The following is a 26,177-nucleotide window of genomic DNA, read 5'->3' as shown; positions in this document are numbered from 1 at the left end:
AGGGGGCAATACCACCTATTAGAGCCAAGGGTGTACTTACTTTTTCCACATACGAAATTTGCATTTATGTTTATTTAAATTATACAATGGACTACAAAATGTAAATGTTTCATGATATTTGTTATATTATGTCACCTTTATCTATCAATATTGTTGAAATGAAGATCAAATAGCTGTATGATGAAATATGTTGAAAAAGTCAAAACTTTACATGGGGGGGTTTTATTTATTTTTTTTTTTTTTGTATACTGAATCGAGGCTCGTGAAAGAGCTAACATTTATTTCACAAACAAATCAACCAGACAAACAAAATATATAAAAAGAGGGAGCGGAAGACAAGATGGGGAGAGAAGGGGAAGCACACAAACACTATACACAGTCACGTGAAAAAGTAAGTACACCCCATGTAAAGTTTTGACTATTTCAACATACAGCTATTTGATCTTCATTTCAACAATATTGATAGATAAAGGTGATATAATATAACAAATATCATGAAACATTAACATTTTGTAGTCCATTGTATAATTTAAATAAACATAAATGCAAATTTCGCATGTGGAAAAAGTAAGTACACCCTTGGTTCTAATAGGTGGTATTTCCCCCTTTGGCAGAAACAACCTCAAGTGGGCGTTTCTTATAACTGTCTCCCAGTCTCTGACGTCGACTGGGAGAAATTTTTGCCCACTCCACCATGCAGAATTCTTTCAGCTGTGCGATGTTTGAGGGGTTTCTTGCATGCACAGCTCGTTTCAAATCTCCCCACAACATCTCGATGGGATTTCGATCCGGGCTTTGACTTGGCCATTCCAGAACTCTCCATTTCTTTCTTTTCAGCCATTTATTTGTGGATTTCCTGGTATGTTTAGGGTCATTGTCATGTTGCAAGGTCCACCTTCGGTTGAGCTTCAACTTTCTGACAGATGGCCTCACATTATCCTCAAGCACCCTCTGGTGCAATGAAGAATTCATAGTGGATTCTATGATGGTGAGCTGCCCAGGCCCTGATGCAGCAAAGCTGCCCCAAACCATAATATTTCCACCACCATGCTTTACAGTTGGTATCAGGTTCTTGTGGTCAGATGCTGTCTTTGGTTTTCGCCAAACATGTCTTCTGGTACTGTGGCCAAAAAGCTCTACCTTTGACTCATCTGTCCAGAGCACATTGTTCCAGAAGTGCTGGTCTTTGCCGAGGTGTTCATTGGCAAACTTTAGTCTTGCCCTGATGTTCATTTCTAGACAGCAAAGGTTTCCTCCTGGCACACCTCCCATGTAGATCAAATTTGTGCAGCCTCTTGCTAATGGTAGACTCATGCACTTTGACATCAACAGTGGCAAGAGCTACCTGTAGGTCCCGTGATGACATTCTGGGGTTCTTGGAGACTTCTTTCAGCATCTTGCAGTCTGCTCTCGGGCTGAACTTGCTGGGGCGGCCTGGCCTCAACAAATTGGCAGTTGTTTGGAATCTTCTCCACTTGTAGATGATCTTCCGGAGAGTTGAATGATTGATTTCAAATTGTTTGGAGATCTTTTTAAATCCCTTCCCAGACTCGTAGGCATCGATAACCTTCTTTCTGAAGGCCTCAGAGAGCTCTTTTGATCTAGGCATGGTGACGCCGCACACTTCAACAACAAAGAGCAAACCAAACTAAATGTCTGAGGTTTAAATAAGACAGGTTCCTCCAAGATCCTCTCCAACGATGTTCTCATCATTTGCACCTGAGCTGGTGGACCTGAATCTAATTTTAGGTATTTGAAGTCGTGATAAATGTAGGGGTGTACTTACTTTTTCCACATGTGAAATTTGCATTTATGTTTATTTAAATTATACAATGGACTACAAAATGTAAATGTTTCATGATATTTGTTATATTATATCACCTTTATGTATCAATATTGTTGAAATGAAGATCAAATAGCTGTATGTTGAAATAGTCAAAACTTTACATGGGGTGTACTTACTTTTTCACGTGACTGTATATATATATATATATATCTATATATATATATATATATATATATATATATATATATATACGTATATATATATATATATACATGAATTGAATGAATGATCGTTTTTTAAGGCCATTTTCCCCGCTAGAGTGGGGGTTATCCTTGCGGGCCCCATGACAATCATGGTTCCCTGTTTGAGGCAATGTTTTTATGGACCGGATGCCCTTACTGACACCAACCCTTGGTCATGCTCCTACGATGCGCAGGGATACGGTGTACCTATTCTAAATCAGGGTACACACCGTGATCATTCATCCCAGCAAGCTGGTACTCAATTTGCCGACCTCGGAAGGATGACAGGCTGAGTCAACCCCCCTGGCGTTAATTCAGCGATTGACCGGGATTCGAACCCAGGATCCTAGGTATCCCAAGCCAGCACCCTAACCGCTAAGCCAACACCAGGTTATATATATATATAAACATGTGCTAGGAAGAGTAGGCTACCCATCCCAAGTGATGGGAAAAGCTAGCAAAAGTATCTGTCCCCAGTGATGGGATAAGTTGCAGTGAATCTCTCAATTTAAATAATATTTCCTGGATTTTAAAAAGGTAAATTGTGTTGCACTCTTGGTTTCACTCAGAGACAAAGCTCTGAGCCACTTATACTGCCCACCACAAAATGATGGTGCAACATTGGAGGTTGAATTTGTCCAAAAAGAGGGCAAAATATCTTGCTTTGCTAAAATAAAATTTGGCATCAACATTACTTATCCTGTTCCCGCATCATTTCAAAAGTGAATGCTGAGCTTTTCAAAAGCAGCATGGAAAGCAGCCTCGGTGAACGGGAGACAGACGAACGCACGGGCAGACCACATGGTTCACATTATACTGTATACTATGTATATTTGATCAACACTCAGCCCTTCTTGTTTAAAAAGTCTGCATAAAGTAAGCAAGAAAAGCTACTCAATGTAATCACTTTGCTTTTTCAAGGCCCACCCGGGTTCCTCCACAACTGCAGATATTTACAAACATCACATAATTGATAATCCCAATGCTACACGCCCCCCTCAGCTGTGGGACTGGTTTCATCACCTGTTGGCGAGTCATCAGCGACAACATAGACTGAAACACACACCTGCGAGGTTCCCAAAACATGTACCATGTGCAATGCCAAGCGCAGTTAACACATAAATACGAAAAGCCTGAAGGACCTACCTAGTTTAGCTTTCCTTGGTGGATTTATGCAGCCTATTTCACGATGAGGGCCAAGTGTTGACTAATTATAAAGTCTTAATCACAACTGGGGATAACTTATTTGGTGAAAGCTGATTGAGTCACAGTACAACATAATGTGACGATGTCATCACAATGTTGCTGGAGGTTGTTGACCTGAATAAAATAATCTTTATTTCCAACCACAAAACTGTGTCCTCCTAATGATGCTATAGTAAAGTAATAAACAATGCGTTCATGTGGTAGACAACTTTTGTTGGTCACAAGTCATGCAGCGATGGCTGTGATGGGACACTATTTGTCTTATATTTACCATAAACAACAATTCCGTGTGTGTGTGTGTGTGTGTGTGTGTGTGTGTGTGTGTGTGTGTGTGTGTGTGTGTGTGTGTGTGGTCCATCCCCCATCACAAAACTTGCATTTTCAAACAAGAAGCCAAGGCACAGAACAAACGTCCAACATCCAAAAAATCCCTAAGACCCAAAAAGCCCCTGAAAACCCAAAAGACCCTAAAGAGTCAAAACACACCAAAGACCCAAAATACCACGAAGACCCAAAAGACCTGGAAGACCCAAAAGACCTGGAAGACCCAAAAGACCTGGAAGACCCAAAAGACCCAAAAGACCCCGAAGACCCAAAACACCCTGAAGACCCAAAACACCCTGAAGACCCCAAAGACCCTTAAATACCCCAAATAACCAAAATACCCCAAAGACCCTTAAATACACCAAAAGACCCTTAAGACCCAAAAGTCCATGAAGACACCGAAGACCCAAAACCCCAAATACCCTTAAAGGCCCAGTGGATCCAAAAAACCCTGAAGACCCAAATGGCCCTGAGGCCCAAAACATCATGAAGACCCAAAATACCCTGAGACCCAAAAGACACCGAAATGGTCAAAGATGCCTATCCCTTTGAAACGACGTGTGGTGAGGCACGCAGAGCGCGCCGAGTCACGCCAGCATATTGTTACGGTTTTCCGCCGCCCTTCTTACCCTTACCAAGGGGGGATTAAGCCCCTTGTTCTTTCTGGGCTTGGCGGAACCGAGAGACTTGAAACGCCTCTTCCCGGCAAACGCAAGGTAGGGTTTCGGGACCAAGTCTAGCTCGTACCTAAATCCCTGCGCCGCCACGGAAGCGGGGAACCAAGCCTCGCACGAGCCACGTGTAATTTGAGTACACCGAGCGGATTGCATACCACGTGGTCCGTGCAGTCACTGTTAAATATTGGACCCTGATTAGAGCGGTTCTATTTGTACCACGCTTAGTCAATGAGGAAAACACGAGAACGATCGAATGGAAGGCAGAACACAGGTTTAATTATTATTCCCACGTATGTACAAGGATCGGTAGAAGCAGAGACACAGAGCAGAACTTAATCAGTCTTATCCTTAACTCCCAGACTCGGGCCTGTCACACTCACACAGGGAATTGCAGGCAGGTTGATGTTCAGGCCAAACGCGCCGACTTGGTCGTCCAGGAACGGCCCCGTCCGGCTCTTCACGGTCCCAGCACGTCCCGCGAAGATGGCAAGCAGGTGGTGGAAGGATCCTCGTAGCACGTCTCTCAAACAAAAGGCAGCCGATGGGGTAAGAAGGAAAAGTACGCGTCTCTCAGCGCGGCTGGCGGTTACACAGCGCGTTATCACTCGCGTATCTCAATGCACTATATGCGGCTCGGCTTCAAGCTCAACCGAGCGTCACTTCATACGAGCACGGATCCTGGTTCATGCGCGTCTTTCTCCACTCAATGCCAACTCTTCTGGGTCTCTTCAAAGCTATCCATGCACCACGCTTTCGAAGTTAAGTAATTTTTCACAATTGTGTTTTTGTCGAAACTGTATCTTTCTTTCGGTGTGTATAACTATTGGTGTGTCTTTAATAGGATTCTCGGTGTTGGTTTTTCATACCTGTGTACAGAATCGTCGGTTAGTTCGTGTCGCGTATTCTGAGGCCTAGTGTCGTAGGCTACCGTGTCCGAACTTGGCTTGAGGCTTTGTTTTTGTCTCAGCGGTTCTTCGATTGCGCTGCAATTACTTTCTGTCTCTGTTTTCACGGTCTTTTCACCCCATACTTCCTTGTTTTAAAATCTCAACTCAAAAAAAAAAAAAAAAATCCTCTCTGTTCTTATCCGTTTGTTCGTTCTTATTTGTTCGTTCGTTCTTTGACCACGTTGTTCGTGATCACGTGATCACGTTGTTAAAAAATGTTTCAACTGTCCCCTGAAGAACTGTATTCTGTCATATACTATAACACCTTTTTCTTCTTCTTCTATAAAAGGATGCTTTCGACTTGCTCACCAAATCTATTCATTCCAAAAAAAAATTCCATCTCTTACAGTGCCTCTTTCATACATTCCCTAAACTCTCCAGCACTCCACCCATCCTTCAGCGTCCTCAAACGTATTTTTGACTCGAAGGTCTCAAGAAACTCATTTTGCAATAAATGTTAGTTTCCCATTAATCGTGCACTTTTCAAAATCCAATCTCACCCCTCCCCTCCAAATCTTACCCATCACCCCTTCCCTCCAAAACTTCCCCATCATCCCTTCCCTCCAAAACTTCCCCATCACCCCTCCACTTCAAAACTTCCCCATCACCCCTCCCCTCCAAATCTACCCCCTTGCCCCTCCCCTCCAAATCTTCCCCATCACCCATCTTTTTAAAATATTCCCCCTTGCCCCTCCCCTCCAAATCTTCCCCATCACCCATCCCTTTCAAATCTTCCCCCTTGCCCCTCCCCTCCAAATCTTCCCCATCACCCCTCCCCTCTAAATCTACCCCCTTGCCCCTCCCCTCCAAATCATCCCCATCACCCATCGCTTTCAAATCTTCCCCCTTGCCCTTCCCCTCCAAATCTTCCCCATCACCCATCCCTTTCAAATCTTCCACCTTGCCCCTTCCCTCCTAACCTCCCCCCACACCCCTCCCCTCCGAGACTCTCCCTCACTCCTCCCCTCCTAGACTCCCCTCCCAACCCTCCTCCTCAAAGCGTCCTCCCCGCTTCTTCCCCCTTCCAACTTTCACCTTCATCTCCCTCAACCTTCTGCCTCACTCTTCCCCCTCCTCAAATAACACCTCACTGCTCCTCACCCAATCACCATCAAACCTTTTGCCGGCCCCATTCTTCCCTTTCTCCAAGCTTACCCGACCGCTCCCCCCCCCCCCCCGGTTCTGTATCTGATGCTCCCCCTTCCTCTTCTTTAACAGTATGGACCTCAAACATCCGGGGCCTTTGCTCAAACTTGACTGATCTCTCCATACAGGTTGCTTCTGACAAACCAGACGTGATCTGCTTAACAGAAACTTTCCTCCTTGATGATGTCTCTGATTCCTTGGTATCTATCCCAGGTTACAACCTCCTCTGGTATGATAGACCTGAGCCTCGTCCTGGAGGTGGGGTTGCTATCTTTATAAAAAAACTCTCTTCCTCACTCGCCCTGCACTGCCCTCTCTCCACCTCACCCCCAGGAATACCTTTGGCTACGGCTTCCCCTTCGCTCCCACCTTTTGTTCATATGTGTGTTGTACCGTCCACCAAACAGTGATGACTCCATCTACATCTTGTTGTCTGATAAATATGGACCAACTTCTATCTACCCATCCCAACTCTCTCTTCCTCATATGTGGTGATTTCAATTGTCACCATGCCAGTTGGCTGGGTGTGGGTACCTCTCTCACCAGCCATGGCTCTTCAGCAAAGGACTTCGGTGACTCACTGGGACTGACACAATCTGTCAATTTCCCGACCCGGATCTCAGTCAATGGAGCATCTTCTCTTCTGGACTGGGTTATGACTAACTTCCCTGAAAATGTCTGCTGCGCTTCTTCTGCTCCAATCGGCTCATCTGATCATGTGCTTGTTAAAGTGGACATCTCTCTGACCATTCTCAGAGAGCCTCCTCAGCGTCGACGAGTCTGGCATTTCACTCAGGCCAACTGGCATGGTCTTCAAGCAGCCATCAATCATCTGGACTGGTCTCCCATCTCTACCACCTCTGACATCAACTCATCCTGGGAATTCTTCCAAAGTAAATTGCTCTCTCTCATGCACAGATTTATCCCATCTCGTCTTCAGTTGTCATACCCTTCCTCCCGTCCATGGTACACGGAATCTTGTGGTGAGGCTATTGTCCAGAAACAACTTGCTTTCGTCTCCTAGAAAGCAAATCCAACGGAAGGAAATCTCAGTTCCTTTCACAAAGCCCGAAACAAGTGTGTGTCCACCCTCAGGAGAGCCAGGAAATAATATCTCTCTGTTCTCAGGACCGAACTCTCTTATCTGTCTCCCTCTTCCAAATTCTGGTGGCGTCTGGTCAAATCTGTTTCTGGTGTTTGTTCCCCCTCCATCCCCTCCCTCACCTCAAACGGCTACATGGCTGACTCCGCACGTGAAAAAGCTGAATGCCCCAACTCTGTGTTTGCCTCTAAATCTTTTGTCCAAACCCATCCCTCTCTGTACCCACCGTACCCAGTCGTACCCAGCTGCTCCTGGACTCTGTGGTCCTTTCCTCCTGACAAGGGGTGTACCTATATATTTTCAAGGGATGAAATACATAAATGTAGGGGTGTACTTACTTTTTCCACATGCTAAATTTGCATTTATGGTTATTTAAATTATACAATGGACTACAAAATGTAAATGTTTCATGATATTTGTTATATTATATCACCTTTATCTATCAATATTGTTGAAATGAAGATCAAATAGCTGTATGTTGAATATGTTGAAAAAGTCAAAACTTTACATGGGGGTGTACTTACTTTTTCACGTGACTGTATATATATACACAAAGAATTAAGTTAAGCACCCCCCCCGTTTTTTTACAACCTCGCACATTACAAGTTTGTTGTCGTCAAAACAGTGTAATATACCCATGATATTGCTATATTTTCTGGAGAAGTGATATTATGGTCACATAAAAACATAACAATCATGCCGTTTTCAATATTTTATTCTGAATAATTTAAGGTGAAATTTTTTGGGAATTTTAGGCATATTTTCACCTCAATTTAAGTATGGAGCTATAGGTCCATCACGGACAGTGTGGATGACGTTTATGTTTTCTAACGTACAGTCATTGTTCTGAGAAGACCTCTAGCGATCTTTGCGTCAATAACGTGTGTAGGACCCACGTGATCGGATCACTGACTCAACCCTACGTCTCATAGACCCTGTAAGCCGTCGTATGCGTTGCTGTGGCAGGTTGTTCCATTCCCGATGTAATGCACGTTCCAATTCATCCAGATTGGCTATTGGAGGGACCATCTTTGCAATTTGTCGTCCCAACATGTCCCAAACGTGCTCGAGGGGGTTCAGGTTCAGGACAGGATTAGGGGGTGCTTAACTTAATTCTTTGTGTAGGGGTGCTTAACTTAATTCTTTGTGTAGGGGTGCTTAACTTAATTCTTTGTGTATATATATATATATATATATATATATATATATATATATATATATATATATATATATATATATATACATATACATATATATATATATATATATATATATATATATATATATATATATATATATATATATATATATATATATATATATATATATATATATATATATATATATATATATATACTGTATATGTATATATATATATATTGTTGCGGATATGGCATTTGGCCTCAATATCCGCTTGTAAATACTCCCCTATTTCCCCAATACTCCCCAACTATCCCCAATCCCCCATTCCCTAGTCCCATTGCCTGTAAATAACACTCTGTAGAACCGACCTTCCCCTTTTTCCCCCATTAAATGTCGTGCCCAGGTCCACCGCATCTCACGTAGACAACTTTCGGACATCTTGCTAGTTATTCTTAGTCTATGTCAGTTAAGGACTCGTTTCCATTAATTCTGACTCTTCGTTGCACTAGAATGTGATTGTATGGCACCAGTAGTGAGTTTAGGACCTCCCCATACCTCCTCCCATTTTCCCCATGAAACAACAACGACAACAACAACTACAACAACAACTACAACAACAGAGGGGCGCGGCGCGGCGTGTGGGGAGTGTGCGTCCTCACACCGGCGTGGTTAGCCGCCATTGCCCATGCGCTCCACGGGGTTACCACGAAGGGGCTGGCTGTCAGCTCCTCGTCAGGGGCGGAGCCAGTAACCCCCCCCGCACCCAATAAGAAGGGCGGACCGATTCCATCTGGGGCGGAGCTAACTAGCCGAGGGCGTGTCACTCCCCGCCGGATATACGCAGCGACTTACCGGACGTGACGTGAGATGCGCCCCGAGCTTGAAGAGGAAAGAACCAGTCGCGACCTCCGAGCGCTGTGACCTCCCTGCATCTCTGGACCGGACCGGGTCGATTCTGCCCTGAGCCAAGAGTGCACCTTGAGCCATCGACTACCCGCCTTTCCTTGCCATCAATCCCCGTGTGAGTCAGTTTTTGTCCCGTTTATCTGTCGTCTGTCGGGGTTAATATAAGAGTGTGTCTAAGTGCCTGTCTTCCTATGCTGTCCCTCTTGTCGTTGTAATCTGACCTTCCGCCCTAATATAACCTCCTCCGGAGGTCTTGAGAACTGAACCCTTGGTGTCGTGTCATTTTAATCCAGCCGTTGTGTCCTTTTCCTTCATTGACCTAGCATAGCGCGACTTAGTGAACGTTCGAGCATAATCGGGTAAACGTGCAGGCGCGGTCATACCAAACCGCTCGGTGAACCAACATCCACAACCGCGTCTGTAACAATTGGTGTCGAGGAGTGGAATTCGGACCTGGGACTAAATTTATTAGGCCCAAATTTTGGAACACCAATTGTACCACTAGGGTAACAATTGGTGTTGGGGAGGTAGAATTCGATCCGGAGCGCGTTTCCCGCGCTCGAAATTATAACGGCGAAATTTGAATTTGTTTTACGAAAATAAAAACCCGAATTTTGAAAGTCACGCTATGGCGGATCAAGACAGCTGGGGTCTGGTAGGGGAGAGTGAGGCAGGGTCGGTCCAGGACCAAATTGAGGGACGTGAGGAGAGCGAAGCAGCGAGGGTAGCAGACGCGCAAAATGGCGCCTCGCTGGTCACCGCGCCCGCGACCGTGGCAGCGCCCCTGGTGGATCCGAACCTTTTTATGTTGCAAATGAGGGCCCTTATGGAACAAATGGGTGAGCAATTGGGAGACCAAATTAGAGGTTTGAAAAGCAGTATGGGACAAATGGGAAACCAAATGGGGGTAATGGGAAACGAAATGGGGGTAATGAGGGACGAAGCGAGGGGTACCGGTGAGGGGTTAGACAATAATTTTAAGGGTTTAGACAAGAAATTTGGGAAGTTAGACGACAAATTTGAGGGGTTAGACAACGGGATAAAAGAGGTGAAAAAGGGGTTAATGGGGGTAGAAAATAGAATGGCTGCCCAGGAGAATCAGATAGAGGGAGTGAAAAATGGGTTAGAGGGGTTAGAAAACAGGATGGAAGGCAAATTGAGGGACATGAGGGACCAAGCGGAAAGGGAAGTTAACCAAATGGGGCAGCAGATAGAGGGGGTCAGAATGGGGGTAGAAACTAAACTGGATGCTCACAGGGAGGAAATGGAGCAGATGAGGGTGGCATCTGGGCAGGAGATGCAAGTGATGGGAGAGGAGATCAGAAGAGGGGTGAGTGAGGAGGTCGGAGGAGTGCGCGAGGAGGTGAGGCACTGTAAGGAGCACATGGAGAAGGAGGTGAGAAAGGGGACTGTAAAGTTGCAAGGGGGCATTGAGGTCCTGACGCAGGAGGTGGAACAGCTGACGGAGGGACAAAAAGAAGTAACGGAGCAGGTTCAAAGGAACACTGCGGTATTAGGAGGGTTGAAAGCGACACAGAAAGAACTAAAAGATGACTTGATAGCGACGAAGAGGGAATGTCAGATGGTACGTGAGGGACTGACAACGAGGTTGGACGAGGTGATAGAGGTAATGGAGACGAAGGACCGGCAGGTGAGGACGCACATGGAAACGGTCAAGGTAGCCTTGGAGGACGAGCTTGAGGAGACGTACCGGGGAATAAAAGAGGTGAAGCAGAAATTAGAAGAAGTGGAAAAAGGGGTGAGCGAAATTAAGAAGCGACGGAGAGAGGATAATAAAGAGATAAAAGAGGAGGTAAAAGAATTGGTCCAAAGTCTGTGTTCGAATCGTGATGATGTGCTCATTAACCGGATGAGGGATTCGCAGGTGATGGAGGAGAAGCGAAGAGGAAGAGGACCCGGTGTAAGTGGTGACCAATATGGTCATGCGTATGATGCGCCAGGGGATTTAAGAAGCTTGGGGGTCGAGATGGACCCGGGTGTTCGTGAGAGGCCGTGGGTGAAGTGTGCGACAGGTCTGGTGTGCGAAAAAGGAGGTGTGCGAGGAAGTCCGACTCTGGGGTGTGTGAGGAAAAAGTGCGTGCCAAGGAGTGAGGGTGCTGGCGAGAGTGAGTCGGTCGTAGCGCGTGTGCGAGGGAGCACGTGGAAGCATGGTGTGGTGAGTGTTACAGAGGGTGTGACGGGAGAGTGTGCGAAAGAGTGTGCGTGAGAAAGGTGTGTGACGGACAGGTGCATGGGGAAAGAGTGCGCTGTCAAAGGCAGGGAAGAATGCACGCCTGTGGTGAGTGTTACAGAGGGTGTGACGGGAGAGTGTGCGCGAGAGAGGTGTGTAACGGACAGGTGCATGAGGAAAGAGTGCGCTGTCGAGAGTAAGGGTGAGTGCGCTGTCAAGAATGGAGGTGAGAGTAGTGAGAGTGACAAGGAGAGTGAGTTTGTTGTGACAGGTGAGCGAGGATGTACACCTGGGATGGAAGGATGCACACCTGGAATGGTAGAGCGTGAGTGGGAATGCACGCTGGAGTTGGTGGTGAGGCACGTGGTTGGGTGTGCGAATGAGAGCACACCTGTGATTGTCACAGAGGAGGTGACAGAGGAGGGGGCGCGAAGAGGTCTGTTGGTGAGGTGTGCGACCAACGAATGTGTGCCAAAGTGTTCGGTGGTCAGGTGTGTGACCAAGGCTGTGAGTGGAATGGGTGTACCTGGGTGTGTAAGGAAAGGTACGAGGAGCATGGAAACGGCTGGATGTGTGAGCAAGGAACGGGCTGCGGGGTGTAAGCGTCCAGGTGAAGCATCGACGGTAACCGGTTTAGAGGTTAGAGCGACTTTTAGCCGAATCGGGCCCTCGGTGCGTGCTGGGCCTCGCTTTGAACGGCCGCGTCCGTGCTCCACTAGGCGGAGCGGGCAGCCCGATAGAAAGGGTCGTCATGGCGACCACTTTTTGTTGAGGCAGTCCGGCAGGTCGAGATCGGGACATTGGATGGCTCCACGCCGAGATGGTGCGTGGGATCTCGGCCCGGGTAAGCCCCCGTCCCTGCACCGAGTGCCGGACGCAACCAGCCGCTGGCACAGAACAACCCGCATTCATGGCTTGGCTTTACGAAGCCGGGCTTTGGACAGGAATTGGCGCATCGAGAGGCATTAGTGAGTAGACTGTGTGATGAGGTTAGTGTTTTGGACCCAAAATTAGAGAAAAACAAAATTTGATGATTGGCAAAGGATTGGCAGTAGTGATTGGCAGATGATGGGCAGTGATTGGCAAATTTTTGATTTGTTGAAATTTGATGTGCAAAATTGGTAGGGAGCGATGGGCCCGGTGGGTAAGGGTGGCATCCTTGCCACCCTTCCCATATAGTGGGGCAAAGGAGCAATAGCTTATGGGGTGTATGGCAGTGAAAACTAGCCCGGGTGGGTTAGGTTATATTGTAGGGATCTAGAAAGATGACATTAGGTGACGTTAAGTTTAGTTAGTGACTGATACCTGTAGTGGGGACGCAGGTAGATTAGTGTGGATGATAATGACGTGGGAGCGCAATAGTTTAAAGGGACGACTGGGAAGCGCAAGTTTCAGAAGGGAGTAGTTAGCTGAGATGATGCCGTGTGTGTGAGAATTGAACAGGTGTGATTGCACAGGTGTGCAACTGGACAGGTGTGTGGAGCAGTGTATGAGTAGTGAGTGTGTGGATCAGCGCGAATGCGCTTGGAGAGAGAAGGGTGCAGGTGGCACCAGGTGTGAGAGCACAGGTGTGCAGGTACAGGTGTGTGGAGAGAGTTGGAGTGAGTGGTACGGAGTGGTGTGAATGGGGGAAGAGTGGACCCCCATCACGGATACCCGGGGCGGGTAGTGTAAGTGTTAGGTAGCGGGTACAGGTAAATTGTGGTTGGATATTGGCATCTGTGGTGCGGGTGACAGAATGGTGTTGTGGATGGGTGCATTCGTGTTGTGGAAATGGCTGGGCGTGTAGCCTGTTAGTGTGTGTAGTTGGTTGGGCACTCCACCACTGTGAGGATGTCGGCCAGGTGAGGCCGCAGGTGGGCTCTGGGAGCCGGTAGAGTTGTGGATGGGGCCCGAGGATCCGGAGGACGGACCCGGGTAGCCCAGTGCCAGAGAGGGCACCGAGTGGGGAGAGCGCCAGAGGGCCTTCCCCAGGTAGTTAGGTTAGGGTAAGGAGCAGGTAAGCTCGGAGGCAACTGCAGTGGTGGAGGTGTGCAGGTGGGTAGACCCGCTGGGAGAGGTACACGCCACAGCCCGGAAATTGTGCGAGGGCACCGGGAGATGAATCGGGGGAGTGAGACCCCAAATTGAAAAGCACCACAGTTTGGCCAATGGGAATTGGTTTGTAGAACCCATAGTGTAAGAGGGCCAATGGTTTGGCCGGAGAAAGACCCCGGGTAGTGTAAAGTTGTTAAAGTCATTTAGGAAATAGTTAGGATTGATGAACCTGTCGCACCATACGCAGCCACTTACCTGTGGTGATGATGACTCCACACCTGTGTTTTCTTTGTTTTGTTGCAGGAAATGAGAATTGCTGTGAGGATTTGTGAGACGCATCACGACGTGGATGAGACATTGGGGTGATTCCATCTCTCCCTCCCTAGGAGGGACTGATGATGAATTGGTAATGGCAAATTATGATGTTGAGTTGGAGATGGCAAATTTTGATGAAAGTTGAAAATGGCAAATTTGATTGGTTAGGAGGGAGAGAAGACGAATTTGGTTTATGGGAGGAACGGGGAAGACAGTAGGGATGTTTGTTGATTTGTAAAGTAGATGTTTATGGGTAGTGTTGTGTTTTGTGGATACAGTAAGGGGTAAGGGAGGGGCCATGTAGGTTACCTGGTGGGGGGGGGGGGGCGTACGGTAGGAACGTACCTGTCTCACCTGGTTCCCATGTGCCCCCAGTGTGCATTACCTTGCATTGCATGCACTTTTGCGCCCTTACCACCTTACTCACTTGTCTGCTTCTTTTGTCTCCCACCTCCGAGGATCTGGCTTTGGGGTAGAGAGAGAGGAGAGAGAGGTGCTGGCTACGCAGTTGTGGCCCTGCACTTTCGCTGCTTGCTGCCTGGATCGATACACCATATGGACCGCAATTTTGGTGGCCACCCACAATGGACCGCAGCTCGTTTGCGGCCAAGCACCACCCATTGATGGACCTATGGGTCAACGTGGCACCTATGCCATACAAGGTGAACCACTTATAGTTGGCCCCCTGACGGCCACAATACAGAAATGGACGTGGTTGGCGCCTTTCTTTATTTTTTTGAAAGAGGCAAGAACACCAAGTGCACCACACGAAGGCAAGACCAGCGGCAGAACATCGGCCGGCTGCGACACCACCGGTGATTTATAAACACTTTATTGGTGCACCGGATGGTGCTGACTGTGTGATGGGGTGGTGCTTTTGGTGCTGGGAAGGGGTGCTCTGCACATTATTAAAGGCCGTAAGGCCACAGAGCACTCGTGGGTTGGTGTATCGATGCTGGCATGCGTGCTCTCTCTATGCATAACATCTGCATGTGTTCCTCCAAAAACAGGTCCTGGATCGTAGTGTAAATATCAGCGTAGTCTTGTAAATAATGCTCCCTACCGGCTGTATGTTTAGTTTGCGAATTCTTTCCGGATTCGGTTATCCTGTGGGTGTGTTTCTGTGAGGAGAAGGGTGCAACGTCGCAGGGGGACATATTTACTCATTTGTGAACATCTGTAAAACTGTCGCACTCAGGGTAGAGTTAATAGTAGAGGGAACTACATCTGAGTGCCACACTAAAATAGGTAAAAATTTATCGGGTCGGGACGCCCCGAGGGTAGAGAAGGGTGCAATGTTGCGGATATGGCATTTGGCCTCAATATCTGCTTGTAAATACTCCCCTATTTCCCCAATACTCCCCAACTATCCCCAATCCCCCATTCCCTAGTCCCATTGCCTGTAAATAACACTCTGTAGAACCGACCTTCCCCTTTTTCCCCCATTAAATGTCGTGCCCAGGTCCACCGCATCTCACGTAGACAACTTTCGGACATCTTGCTAGTTATTCTTAGTCTATGTCAGTTAAGGACTCGTTTCCATTAATTCTGACTCTTCGTTGCACTAGAATGTGATTGTGTGGCACCAGTAGTGAGTTTAGGACCTCCCCATACCTCCTCCCATTTTCCCCATGAAACAACAACTACAACAACAACTACAACAACAACTACAACAACAACTACAACAACAGAGGGGCGCGGCGCGGCGTGCGGGGAGTGTGCGTCCTCACACCGGCGTGGTTAGCCGCCATTGCCCATGCGCTTCACGGGGTTACCACGAAGGGGCTGGCTGTCAGCTCCTCGTCAGGGGCGGAGCCAGTAACCCCCCCCCCCCCGCACCCAATAAGAAGGGCGGACCGATTCCATCTGGGGCGGAGCTAACTAGCCGAGGGCGTGTCACTCCCCGCCGGATATATACGCAGCGACTTACCGGACGTGACGTGAGATGCGCCCCGAGCTTGAAGAGGAAAGAACCAGTCGCGACCTCCGAGCGCTGTGACCTCCCTGCATCTCTGGACCGGACCGGGTCGATTCTGCCCTGAGCCAAGAGTGCACCTTGAGCCATCGACTACCCGCCTTTCCTTGCCATCAATCCCCGTGTGAGTCAGTTTTTGTCCCGTTTATCTGTCGTCTGTCGGGGTTAATATAAGAGTGTGTCTAAGTGCCTGTCTTCCTATGCTGTCCCTCTTGTCGTTGTAATCTGACCTTCCGCCCTAATATAACCTCCTCCGGAGGTCTTGAGAACTGAACCCTTGGTGTCGTGTCATTTTAATCCAGCCGTTGTGACCTTTTCCTTCATTGACCTAGCATAGCGCGACTTAGTGAACGTTCGAGCATAATCGGGTAAACGTGCAGGCGCGGTCATACCAAACCGCTCGGTGAACCAACATCCACAACCGCGTCTGTAATGGGGTGTACTTACTTTTACTTACATGGGGTGTACTTACTTTTTCACGTGACTGTATATATATATATATATATATATATATATATATATATATATATATATATATATATATATATAGCTATATATATATATATATACTGTATATGTATATATATACTGTATATGTATATATATATATATATATATACAGTGGAACCTTGACTTACGAGTGCCCCAACTTACGAGTTTTTCGAGATACGAGCCGTCGCTCGGGCGGTTTATTGCTTTGAGATGCGAGCCGAGATCTGAGTTACGAGCTTTCGCCACCCGGTCACGTGGTTATCTTGCCGTGCAAGTACAGTATCTCTGTCGTATAGCGCTGCATTTTTGTTTTCGCATGTTGGTTATTTTGAGTTTACGCCGCCAGCTGGGTTCTGGTCACGTGGTTATCTTGCCGTGCAAGTACAGTATCTCTGTCGTATAGCGCTGCATTTTTGTTTTCGCATGTTGGTTATTTTGAGTTTACGCCGCCAGGTGGGTTCCGGTCACGTGGTTATCTTGCCGTGCAAGTACAGTATCTCTGCCGTCAACTTGTTCAGAGTGCCGGCGATAGCTCGCCTTCTCTTTGTGGAAAACACGGTGAGATCCTTAACATCCAACAACTAATGGGACGCAAACGGGGCGCCCAGTTTAGCGGTACACACATTGATGAATCACCCTGCCTGTGATTCACCCATGACAGGTTATAGCTGGGTCGGGATTCAAACCCAGGCTGGACAGTTTAGACTTTAGAGTCAAGTGTGCGTACCTCCAGTCCAGGCCATCCTGCCAACTTGTATGCTGCATACAGGTGAAATATAAAGCGCGAGATATTTTTATATATACTGTATATTTAAAAAAAAATTGGTGTGGTTTTTGGCGGGCTGGAACGGATTAATAGCATTTCAATGCATTTTAATGGGGAAATTTGATTTGAGAAACGAGCAATTTGAGTTACGAGCTCGGTCACAGAACGAATTAAACTCGTAAGTCAAGGTTCCACTGTATATATATATATATATATATATATATATATATATATATATATATATATATATAATAATAATAATAATTCATTTATTTTGTATAGCGCTTTTCCAGAAGCCCAAAGGCGCTTTGACAGAGTGGCAAACATAATGCATAACAATACATGAAAATAACAATTGCAAAAAGACAAGAATCAATAGGGAAATATTTAAAGCAAAAGGAGGGAGAAGGAGAAGAGATAGTCAGGGGTTAAATGCTGTGGGTTGAATGTTGAATGCAGTGTTGAACAGGTGGGTCTTTAGTGATGTTTTGAATATGGTGAGTGAGGAGGAGTCTCTGATGGTGTGAGGTAGTGAGTTCCAGAGGGTGGGAGCAGCGATGGAGAAGGCCCTGTCCCCCCAGGATCTGAATTTGGTCCGGATGGAGGGGGTCAGGAGGTTGGTACCAGCAGAGCGGAGGTTGCGGGTGGGAGTGTGTCTGGAGAGGAGGTCACACACACTGTATATGCACACCTTGATTGGGCAATATTTGCCCATTCTTCTGTACAAAACTGTTCAAGCTCAGTCCTGTTTTGTGGGGAGCGTTGATGGACAGCAATCTTCAAGTCATGCCACAGATTTTCGATTGGATTTAGGTCGGGGGCTCTGACTGGGCCACTCAAGGACATTTATATTTTTGTTCCTTAGCCACTCCAGTGTAGCTTTGCTTGTGTGCTTCAGGTCGTTGTCATGCTAAAAGCTGAACTTCCATTCCAATTTAAGATTTCTTGCAGTGGGCAGCAGGTTTTCCTCTCTTCTTTTCCGGTATTTTGTTACATTGATTTTCCCTTCTATCCTGACAAGTGCCCCAGTCCTTGCTGATGAGAAATATCCTCAGAACATGATGCTGCCACCACCATGCTTCACAGTATGGATGGTGTGCTTTGGGTGATGTTATGTGTTGGGTTTGTGCCAAATGTAACATTTTGCATTTAGGCCAAAAGGTTCCATCTTGGTTTCATCAGACCACAAAACTTTTTCCCACATAGCTTCAGAATCTCCGGAGAGTTTTTTTTGCATACATCAAACAGGACGCGAGCTGGCCTTTTTTGAGTCGTGGCTTCCTTCCTGCCACTCTACCGTACAGTCCAGACTTGTGGAGTGTTTGCGATACTGTTGTCACAAACACACAGTGACCAGTATTTGCCATATCGGCCTGTAGCTCTTTCAAAGTTGCCATTGGCCTCTTGGTGGCCTCTCTGATCAGTCTTCTCCTTCCTTGGTCGTCCAGTTTGGAGGGACGGCCTGATCTAGGCAGGGTCTTGGTGGCACCATATGCCTTCCACTTCTTAATGATTGTCCTGACTGTGGTCCAAGGGATATTCAAGGCCTTTGAAATATTTTGTACCTATCCTCTGATCTGTGCCTTTCCACAACTTTATCCCGGAGGTCTTTGGAAAGCTACTTGGTGCTCATGGTTGAATCTTTGCTGTGAAATGCACTACCCAGCAGAGGAAACCTACAAGTACAGCTGATTTTATTCTGAAATAATCAGAATCACTACAATTTAACAGGTGGAGGCCAATTGATTTAGCATGTGATATTGAAGGTGATTGGTTACACCTGTGCTAATTTACAATTGCTATTATAAGGAGGGTGGACACCTATCAAACCAAGATATTATAGTTTTGTATTTTTAATTAATTTTCTGAAATTTGTAGAATTTGTTTTTCACTTGGAATTTGTGGGTTACGATGTGTAAATAAAGGTGGAAAAAGTCTGATTTAAAGCATTTTAATTTCAGGCTATAAGGTAGCAAAAGGTGAAAAATTTGAAAGGGGGCGTAGACTTTCTATAGGCACTGTAAAACACTGCGGTCCAGGTCCGGTCTCTTCTCCTCCGTCTGTACCATGCCATCACGGTGTTACTTTCGATACGTAGATGACACAGTTGTCACGGTGATTCCACTGCTGCTCTACACAATTCCATTTTTGCCTCGATAAAACAATCTTGTGAATTTTTTTTATTTATTAAAAAACTATATTCCTTGAAAATTCCATTATTTCTCAGCATTTACTTGAATTAAATGTTGATTTGGGTATCTACGAAGCTATGATGTTGTGATGAATAATAAATGGTGTCCTTCATCTGCCTGAACCATCCATTTTTCCATGAACACAACCCCCCAACCTTTACTCTCTCTCCCTCTTCCCAATTCTTTCCATCATTTGGTACAAATTTGACATCACGACACATAATTCACCTTTGGACTTTTTGCATGAGAGGATGGGGGAGTACGGGGCATGCATGTGCACCTTCATTCATATTTACATTTTCATTTTTTAACTTCGGTAAAGTTAACAATTGTGTGAAATAAAGTATTGGATGCAGATTTCCAGTGTTAAGTTTATTTTGGGATGGGGGTGCATACTAGATGTAAGTACAGCATTCCACCATTATTTCCACCATTATTATGTAAGGGAGGTCAAAATTCCACCATTATTGCCATTCTTTTCGTGCCAGCAGCCATATGGCGATACCGAGGTACACTACTCACAATAAGTTAGGGATATTGGCAGGTTCTTCGGTGTGGTTGATTTTGTGTATTAATTATGTTGAAAAAAGTTGTTGGTCCTAATTCTATGGTTATTAATGAGTGTGAAAAACACAGCATTCTTGATTTCAATACCCTAACCCTAACCCCTGTAAAAAAAATGAACTCACTCCCACAGTCCCACAATATCCCTAACTTATTGTGAGTAGTGTAGTTTCATTTTCTTGGGGACACAATCCTGGATGGGTCGCCGCTCTGGCGAAGTATACTCGAATGGCTTATTTCCCCAGAGCTGGTATTAATTTTGCCGACCTCCGAGGGATAACAGGCTGAGTCAACCCACCTGGTGTTATTTAAGGCACAGCCAGAGCTTGAACTCAGGACCCTAAGTTCTTAAGTCAGCCGCCTTAATCGTTAAACCACCAGCAATTGCTACCTACGTGGAAGCCCTAAATGGAGTTTGGTACACCTAAAGTAGCATCAGCTGTGTTACCAAAAGTTGAATTACAATAAATTCTAACTGCAAGTCAACTTTCTCCCCTATTTTTCATAACCACCAGCGAGTATTCATCTGGGACCTGGATGAAACGATCATCACTTTCCATTCACTGCTCACCGGATCTTACGCAGCGCGCTATGGCAAGGTAAGCAAAAGCAAATTTCATGTGTCAAAGGCAACCCACACTTTATGGAATTGGAACATATATATATACACACACATGTGATTGGGCATGGGTGATGTGCCATTAAAGGGTGATGTGCTCTTATATACATATGTTTATATACAATTATACATATACAATTATACATATACAAATGGAAAAGCAATTACATCCAAATCAGAATCCATCACAAATGTCACATCATCATTTTACCTTTTCGTTGAATATATGCGCTGGTGATTGTGCCGTTCATCATGTTTCTGAGTTAAGTATGATGACGTTCAGGAAGAAGAAGAAGAAAAAGAGGAAGAAGAAGCCCACCACCAACGTCGACCGCTTCGGGAATTGTTTTATTATTTGTTCAAATGTCTGGTGATTGTTCTGTATTTATCTATGTGAATGTGTACTTGTATATAACTGTCATTAATCAAAAAGGCTTCGGCACTATCGAGCGATTTCTTTTAATTTTTTTTTTTTTTTTAATCCCCCAAAAACGAACATTTTCAAAAAGATTTTTTTATTTTGCCTAAAACATTTCCAGCCAATCACTGATGAACCTCTGAAAGTTTGACGAAGATTCATTCAGCCACCTGTGAGAAAAATGCGACACAGACACAGACCAACGGCTCTCTTTCTTGTACAAGCCGAAAGCACCTGGCGTTGCCCGGGTTCTTTTTGAATGAATTTACTACTATAATTCAGATTTTACTCGCGGCCGTAGAAGATTGACTACTATAATTCAGCTCAGCTTTTAATTGCGAAATGGGCCCAGCCCGGCCGAGGCGGCCTCGACTGGCCTCACCACCTAGCCTATAACCTTCCCGGGACCCGTCCCGACATTTTTTGTTTTCGAGTTTTCCTCCTATCTTTCACCGTTCAGGAGATTAGCGCGTGCAGACAAACAAACAAACAAACCAAAAAAAACTTTCATATATATAAATATATATATATATATATATATATATATATATATATATATATATATATATATATATATATATGTATATATGGTGCAAATCCGATGACAGAGTGATTCGGTTGATTATTTGAGCCACATTCATCTGCTGAGTCAACAACACAATAGGGTTATATACTTAAATGCTTCTTTTGAAGCACGATGGATAAAAGTACACTTTTCAAAAATCTTGTCTGCTTGATAATTGTCATCCAGAAATGCCTCTCATTGTGCCAATGTGTACAAATATGGTGATCTCCAAATTATGTCCATTTTGAGGTGAGAGGGAGGAAATAGGCGGTGTTAAAACATTCTACATTTTATTATCAAGAAGTGGTTAGATTTCTTGAAATTAGGTTGATCTCTTTTGCATTCCCATCTGAGCACTTGCCCATGATTCTAACCTCAAATCCAACATACTGTGTTGATTTGACTATTAATTACGATAGTGCCCTCCATGTAAAAGTCCGCTTGCGTCTCTTACACCTTCGTCAGGCAGCTGGCTCGGTTCACATTGGTTCCTGTGTTCAATTTTTTTTTTTTTTTGTATACAAGATCGAAGCTCGTGTAAGAGTTAACATTGATCACAAAAAGACAAACTGACAAACTGACACATAAAACATATGATAAAGGGAGCGGGAGATGTGGGAGGAAGAGGGCTTAGGGGGAGAAGGAATGGGAAGGGGGGGGGGGGGGGTGGGGGGAGAGGTAAAAAAAACACATGGACACTGGTAGGACTTCCAGGAAAGAAGTTGGTATTTCCAAAAAGTGGAATTGGGGTGAAATTAGCGGGGGTAGAAAAGATCAAGGTTTTGGATGGGGGAAGATAAGAGATGGTGGTGAACAGCTGTTTTAATGACCTGGAGGGAGGAGTGGGATTGAAGAGAGTGAGGGAGTTTGTTCCAGAGGTGGGAGAAAAGAGGAATGAAAGAGTGAAGGTGAGCAGAGAGTCTTGATTTTGGCAGTTTAACCATAAGAGGGTTCGCAGGCAGATCTTGTGCGACCTGTAGGAATATTTGGGGGACAGAGCACAGAGAAAGCTGGGGGAGCAAGGCCAGAGAGGAGTCGGTAGAAGACAGAAAGACCACCAACCTGCCTGCGGTGAGTGAGTGATCAACTTCTTTCCAATTGTTGGTTGTCTTATCACTTCCCATCTGTCATTGCAATGTTGTTGCCCTACTTCTGCAAGCGTAGTGCTAGTAGGCATCCAATGTGATACTTTTCCCATGGATGTGCTGATGGCCAACAATGGGGGAGTCTTGCGGTGCTCATTGCTGTTGATTGTTGATTGATCTCATTGCTGTTCTCATTGTTCTCAATGCTGGTTTACTGACCACAAGATTGGCGAAGAGTACACACAATGCCAACTGAACGGACGATGTTCTTCTTCTTTGGTATGCAGCACACATGGATGCGGGTAGCATCATTTGCTGGGATTGTGGCTGTGCCGCTGTTGCAGTTCCCCAGTCAGTTGGAGCAGGAATTTGGAATTTGGTCAACATCGTATATTAACTCTCAAAAGGGAGCGAACTGTGACTCTTGTCCTAAGAGCTGCATTTCCGGTCTCGAACCGGAAATTTAGAATCTCGAACGAGGCTTTGGCCCAAAATTCGATGAAAGGAGATATCATGCATAAAAAGCGAACTGATGTGAAGCCACTTATGGAGACAAGGTGAACCCGCTAATGGAGAGGCCAGAGGAAATCATGTTCAAAACTTGCGGGTGTTTGGCCAAGGTCTTATTTGAATCTGACATCATCATAAAAAAGAGAAAATCATCACAGATCATCGCTGATTTACATGAGGTCTTGGTCTTCAGCAATCTGGGACAATGTCTTCAGGAGTGTCACACCCGCAAACATCTATGGAGTGAATTCCTGTTTCTTGGTTAACCGTCACATATGAGTGAAAGATCTTGCTGAAGAACTAATATCAAACCTTTACATGGCATTACAGGTGCTGTATACCACTTATTTGGGTAGGAGTTAAGAATTCAGGAATTCTCCACCAAGTGGCCTTAAGGGGCACCTAAACGTCACCGACTGTGGGCATGGAAGTTACCAGCATTCGGAAATAGCCGAATGATGGGCAGTGGCAGCTGTAGATATAAAGGACTGTCTGTTAAGAGGGCAATAAAATGAGAGACAGACCGAACACCCATAATATTTGGACACGATTTCCTTAGGCCTCACACATTTGCTTATTGGGAGCACTTCCACCCCAAAAGATATCAGATCGTAGTCAGGCGAAGAGAAGAGAAAATCCCAGTTGAAAAAGATGAAAATTAGACGACGAGTATGAACATCTATGCAAATGTCATCTTCAGAATGGCTACTTTGAATGATCCTGAGGAAAGCGTATACTTGCTGAAGCACAGTGTCCGCACCTTTACCCGCGTGCTTTACTAGTCATGAAGTATGCTCAGCCGAGGAGTGCAAAGGACCTTATGTGGCTTGGCTTGATGACAAAACGCTAAATCCCTGTGCTTGTGTCAGCGGCACTGCTGCTGGATTTAACAGCAAGTTTTACAGTGTGAACAGCTGTTTCCACGGCTGTTTGTGGGTCGCCATAACACGAGGACAAAGCTTTCCCTTTCACACCCGATGACAATTGTCATATTCCATTGTGACGCGTCGATAATATAATTATTCAAGGCCTCGACTACAAGATTCTTTGATTACAGTTCAGCATGATTTGCAGTATTGTATTGTACAACTCGAATTGGTGAAACCTTACATAGTTTGTTTTAAATAAAATAGGTTATTGTTAAAGAGATTTAGTAGTCGAGTGGGGAAAGCCTGGTTAGATTGCCCTCACCAGGTGTGGCTGCAAGTAATGGCAAACCACCCAGAGTATTCCTCATCTTCTAACTGCAACGGGCATTTTACAACAGGCATTTTAAGGCCATTTTCCCTGCTAGGGCGGGGGTTAGCCTTGCGGTCCCCATGACAATCTTCTCCATTTTGCCCGATTTTATACATCTCCCCTTGTTAACCCCCTTGCCCGCATTTCTTATTCCACCACCTTTGGCCAAGTCTTTCTTTCTTTTTTCTTTTTTTTGTATAGAAGATCGAGGCTCGTGAAAGAGCTAACATTAATAAAAAAACGGATACATAAAACATATAATAAGGGGAGCGGCAGACAAGATGGGGAGAGAGGGGGAAGCACAGAAGCACAACACTTGAGGGAAGGGACATCGGAAGATCTGTGGGAGGGAGAGGGCCCGGGGGGAGGGGGGCGTGGGAAGGGGGGGGGGGGGTGGGGAGAAGTACAAAACACATGGACACTGCATGAACTTCCAGGAAAGAAGTCGGTATTTCAAAAAAGTGGATTTGGGGTGAATTCACGGGATTGAAGAGAGTGAGGGAGTCCACTCCAGAGGCGGGAGTAAAGAGGAATGAAAGAGTAAAGTTGAGCAGAGAGTCTTTATTTTGGCAATTTCACCAGAAGAGGTTTGCTGGCAGAGGGTTCTACGTTAAATCAATCAATCACACTAACTGCAGAAGTGATACTCCATGGCAGATTATGGTAGTTGGCATGAAGTTAGTATTTAATGTCTCGGTAGGAATTGTCATTGGGCACTCATCTGTGTACATTTTTCAACATGCACATCATAGAAAAAAGCGAACACTGAACTGATGGCTCTTTTGGCCTTCCTATCCAAGATGGCTCAGCAGTAAAGGTTCAGCACAACTTCAGTGCAACAAGACACAAGTGACCACACGACAAGTAGGAAATCAACTGACCTACCAATTTCATCATGGATTAGCGATTTGATAGGCTCATGCGGAGCTTGATGTAGGCACTGCATGACGACAGGCACCGCTCCAAGCACTGCATAATGTCATCGCCAGACGCCGAAGGAGTAGGGGGCCCAGCGATGACATGCACCGAAAGGGAGTACTCAGTTTTCACTTTGTTTGTTTTCTTGTTTTCTTTCTTGTTACTTGCAAAATCGAAGATTTTTCAAGTATATTGGTTGGTTCCGTTTGTGGTTTTGTCTGTTTGTCTGTTTGTCACCTGCCTACAGGTCACAATTCTAAACCGATCGTCACGAAACTTCACCAAGTTGTATAAGTCGTCCCAATTGAGAAGCCTATTGATTTTGAAGTCAAAGGTCATCTGGAGGTCAAATTTCTAAAATCACCATTTTAAATCCGATTGACTTGAAAATTGAATAGCATTTGCATATCAAGTCACTAAATTGGGAAATGAACTATTTTGAGGTCATAAGGTCAAAGGTCAACTTAAGGTCAAATTTTAAAAATCATCAATTTTCATCTAAAAAGCCATCAATTCTCAACCGATTGACTTGAAAATTGAACAGCATTTGCATATCGAGTCACTAAATTGGGAAACATACTACTTTTTAGGTCAAAAGATCAAAGGTCAACTCAAGGTCAAACTTCCAAAATCATCACTTTTTATCTGAAAAAAACCGTCAATTTTCATCTGACTTGAAAATTGAACAGCATTTGCACATTGAGTCACTAAATATGGAAACCAACTATTTTTGAGGTCAAAAGGTCAAAGGTCAACTCAAGGTCAACCTTCCAAAATCATCATTTTCATCTGAAAAATCGTCAATTTTCTTC

The 26,177-nt window shown here is 45.3% G+C and overlaps 1 protein-coding gene across 1 annotated transcript in view; it reads left to right on the top strand.

Annotated features, from left to right (window-relative positions):
• LOC137432982 (protein phosphatase EYA4-like) overlaps window positions 1-26,177 on the top strand; it is a 153,191-nt gene that overhangs the window by 68,725 nt on the left and 58,289 nt on the right. Inside the window, exon 9 of the mRNA XM_078783782.1 lies at window positions 20,527-20,610. Within this exon, the coding sequence (XP_078639908.1) occupies window positions 20,527-20,610 (84 nt within the window). The remainder of the gene's footprint in view (window positions 1-20,526; window positions 20,611-26,177) is intronic.

Source organism: Myxine glutinosa, chromosome 8, assembly GCF_964187855.1.
Source record: "Myxine glutinosa chromosome 8, kmMyxGlut1.1, whole genome shotgun sequence".
NCBI classification, from domain to species: domain Eukaryota; kingdom Metazoa; phylum Chordata; class Myxini; order Myxiniformes; family Myxinidae; genus Myxine; species Myxine glutinosa.
The sequence above is the reverse complement of the archived record's forward strand: the minus strand, read 5'-3'. Positions and strand labels throughout refer to the sequence as shown.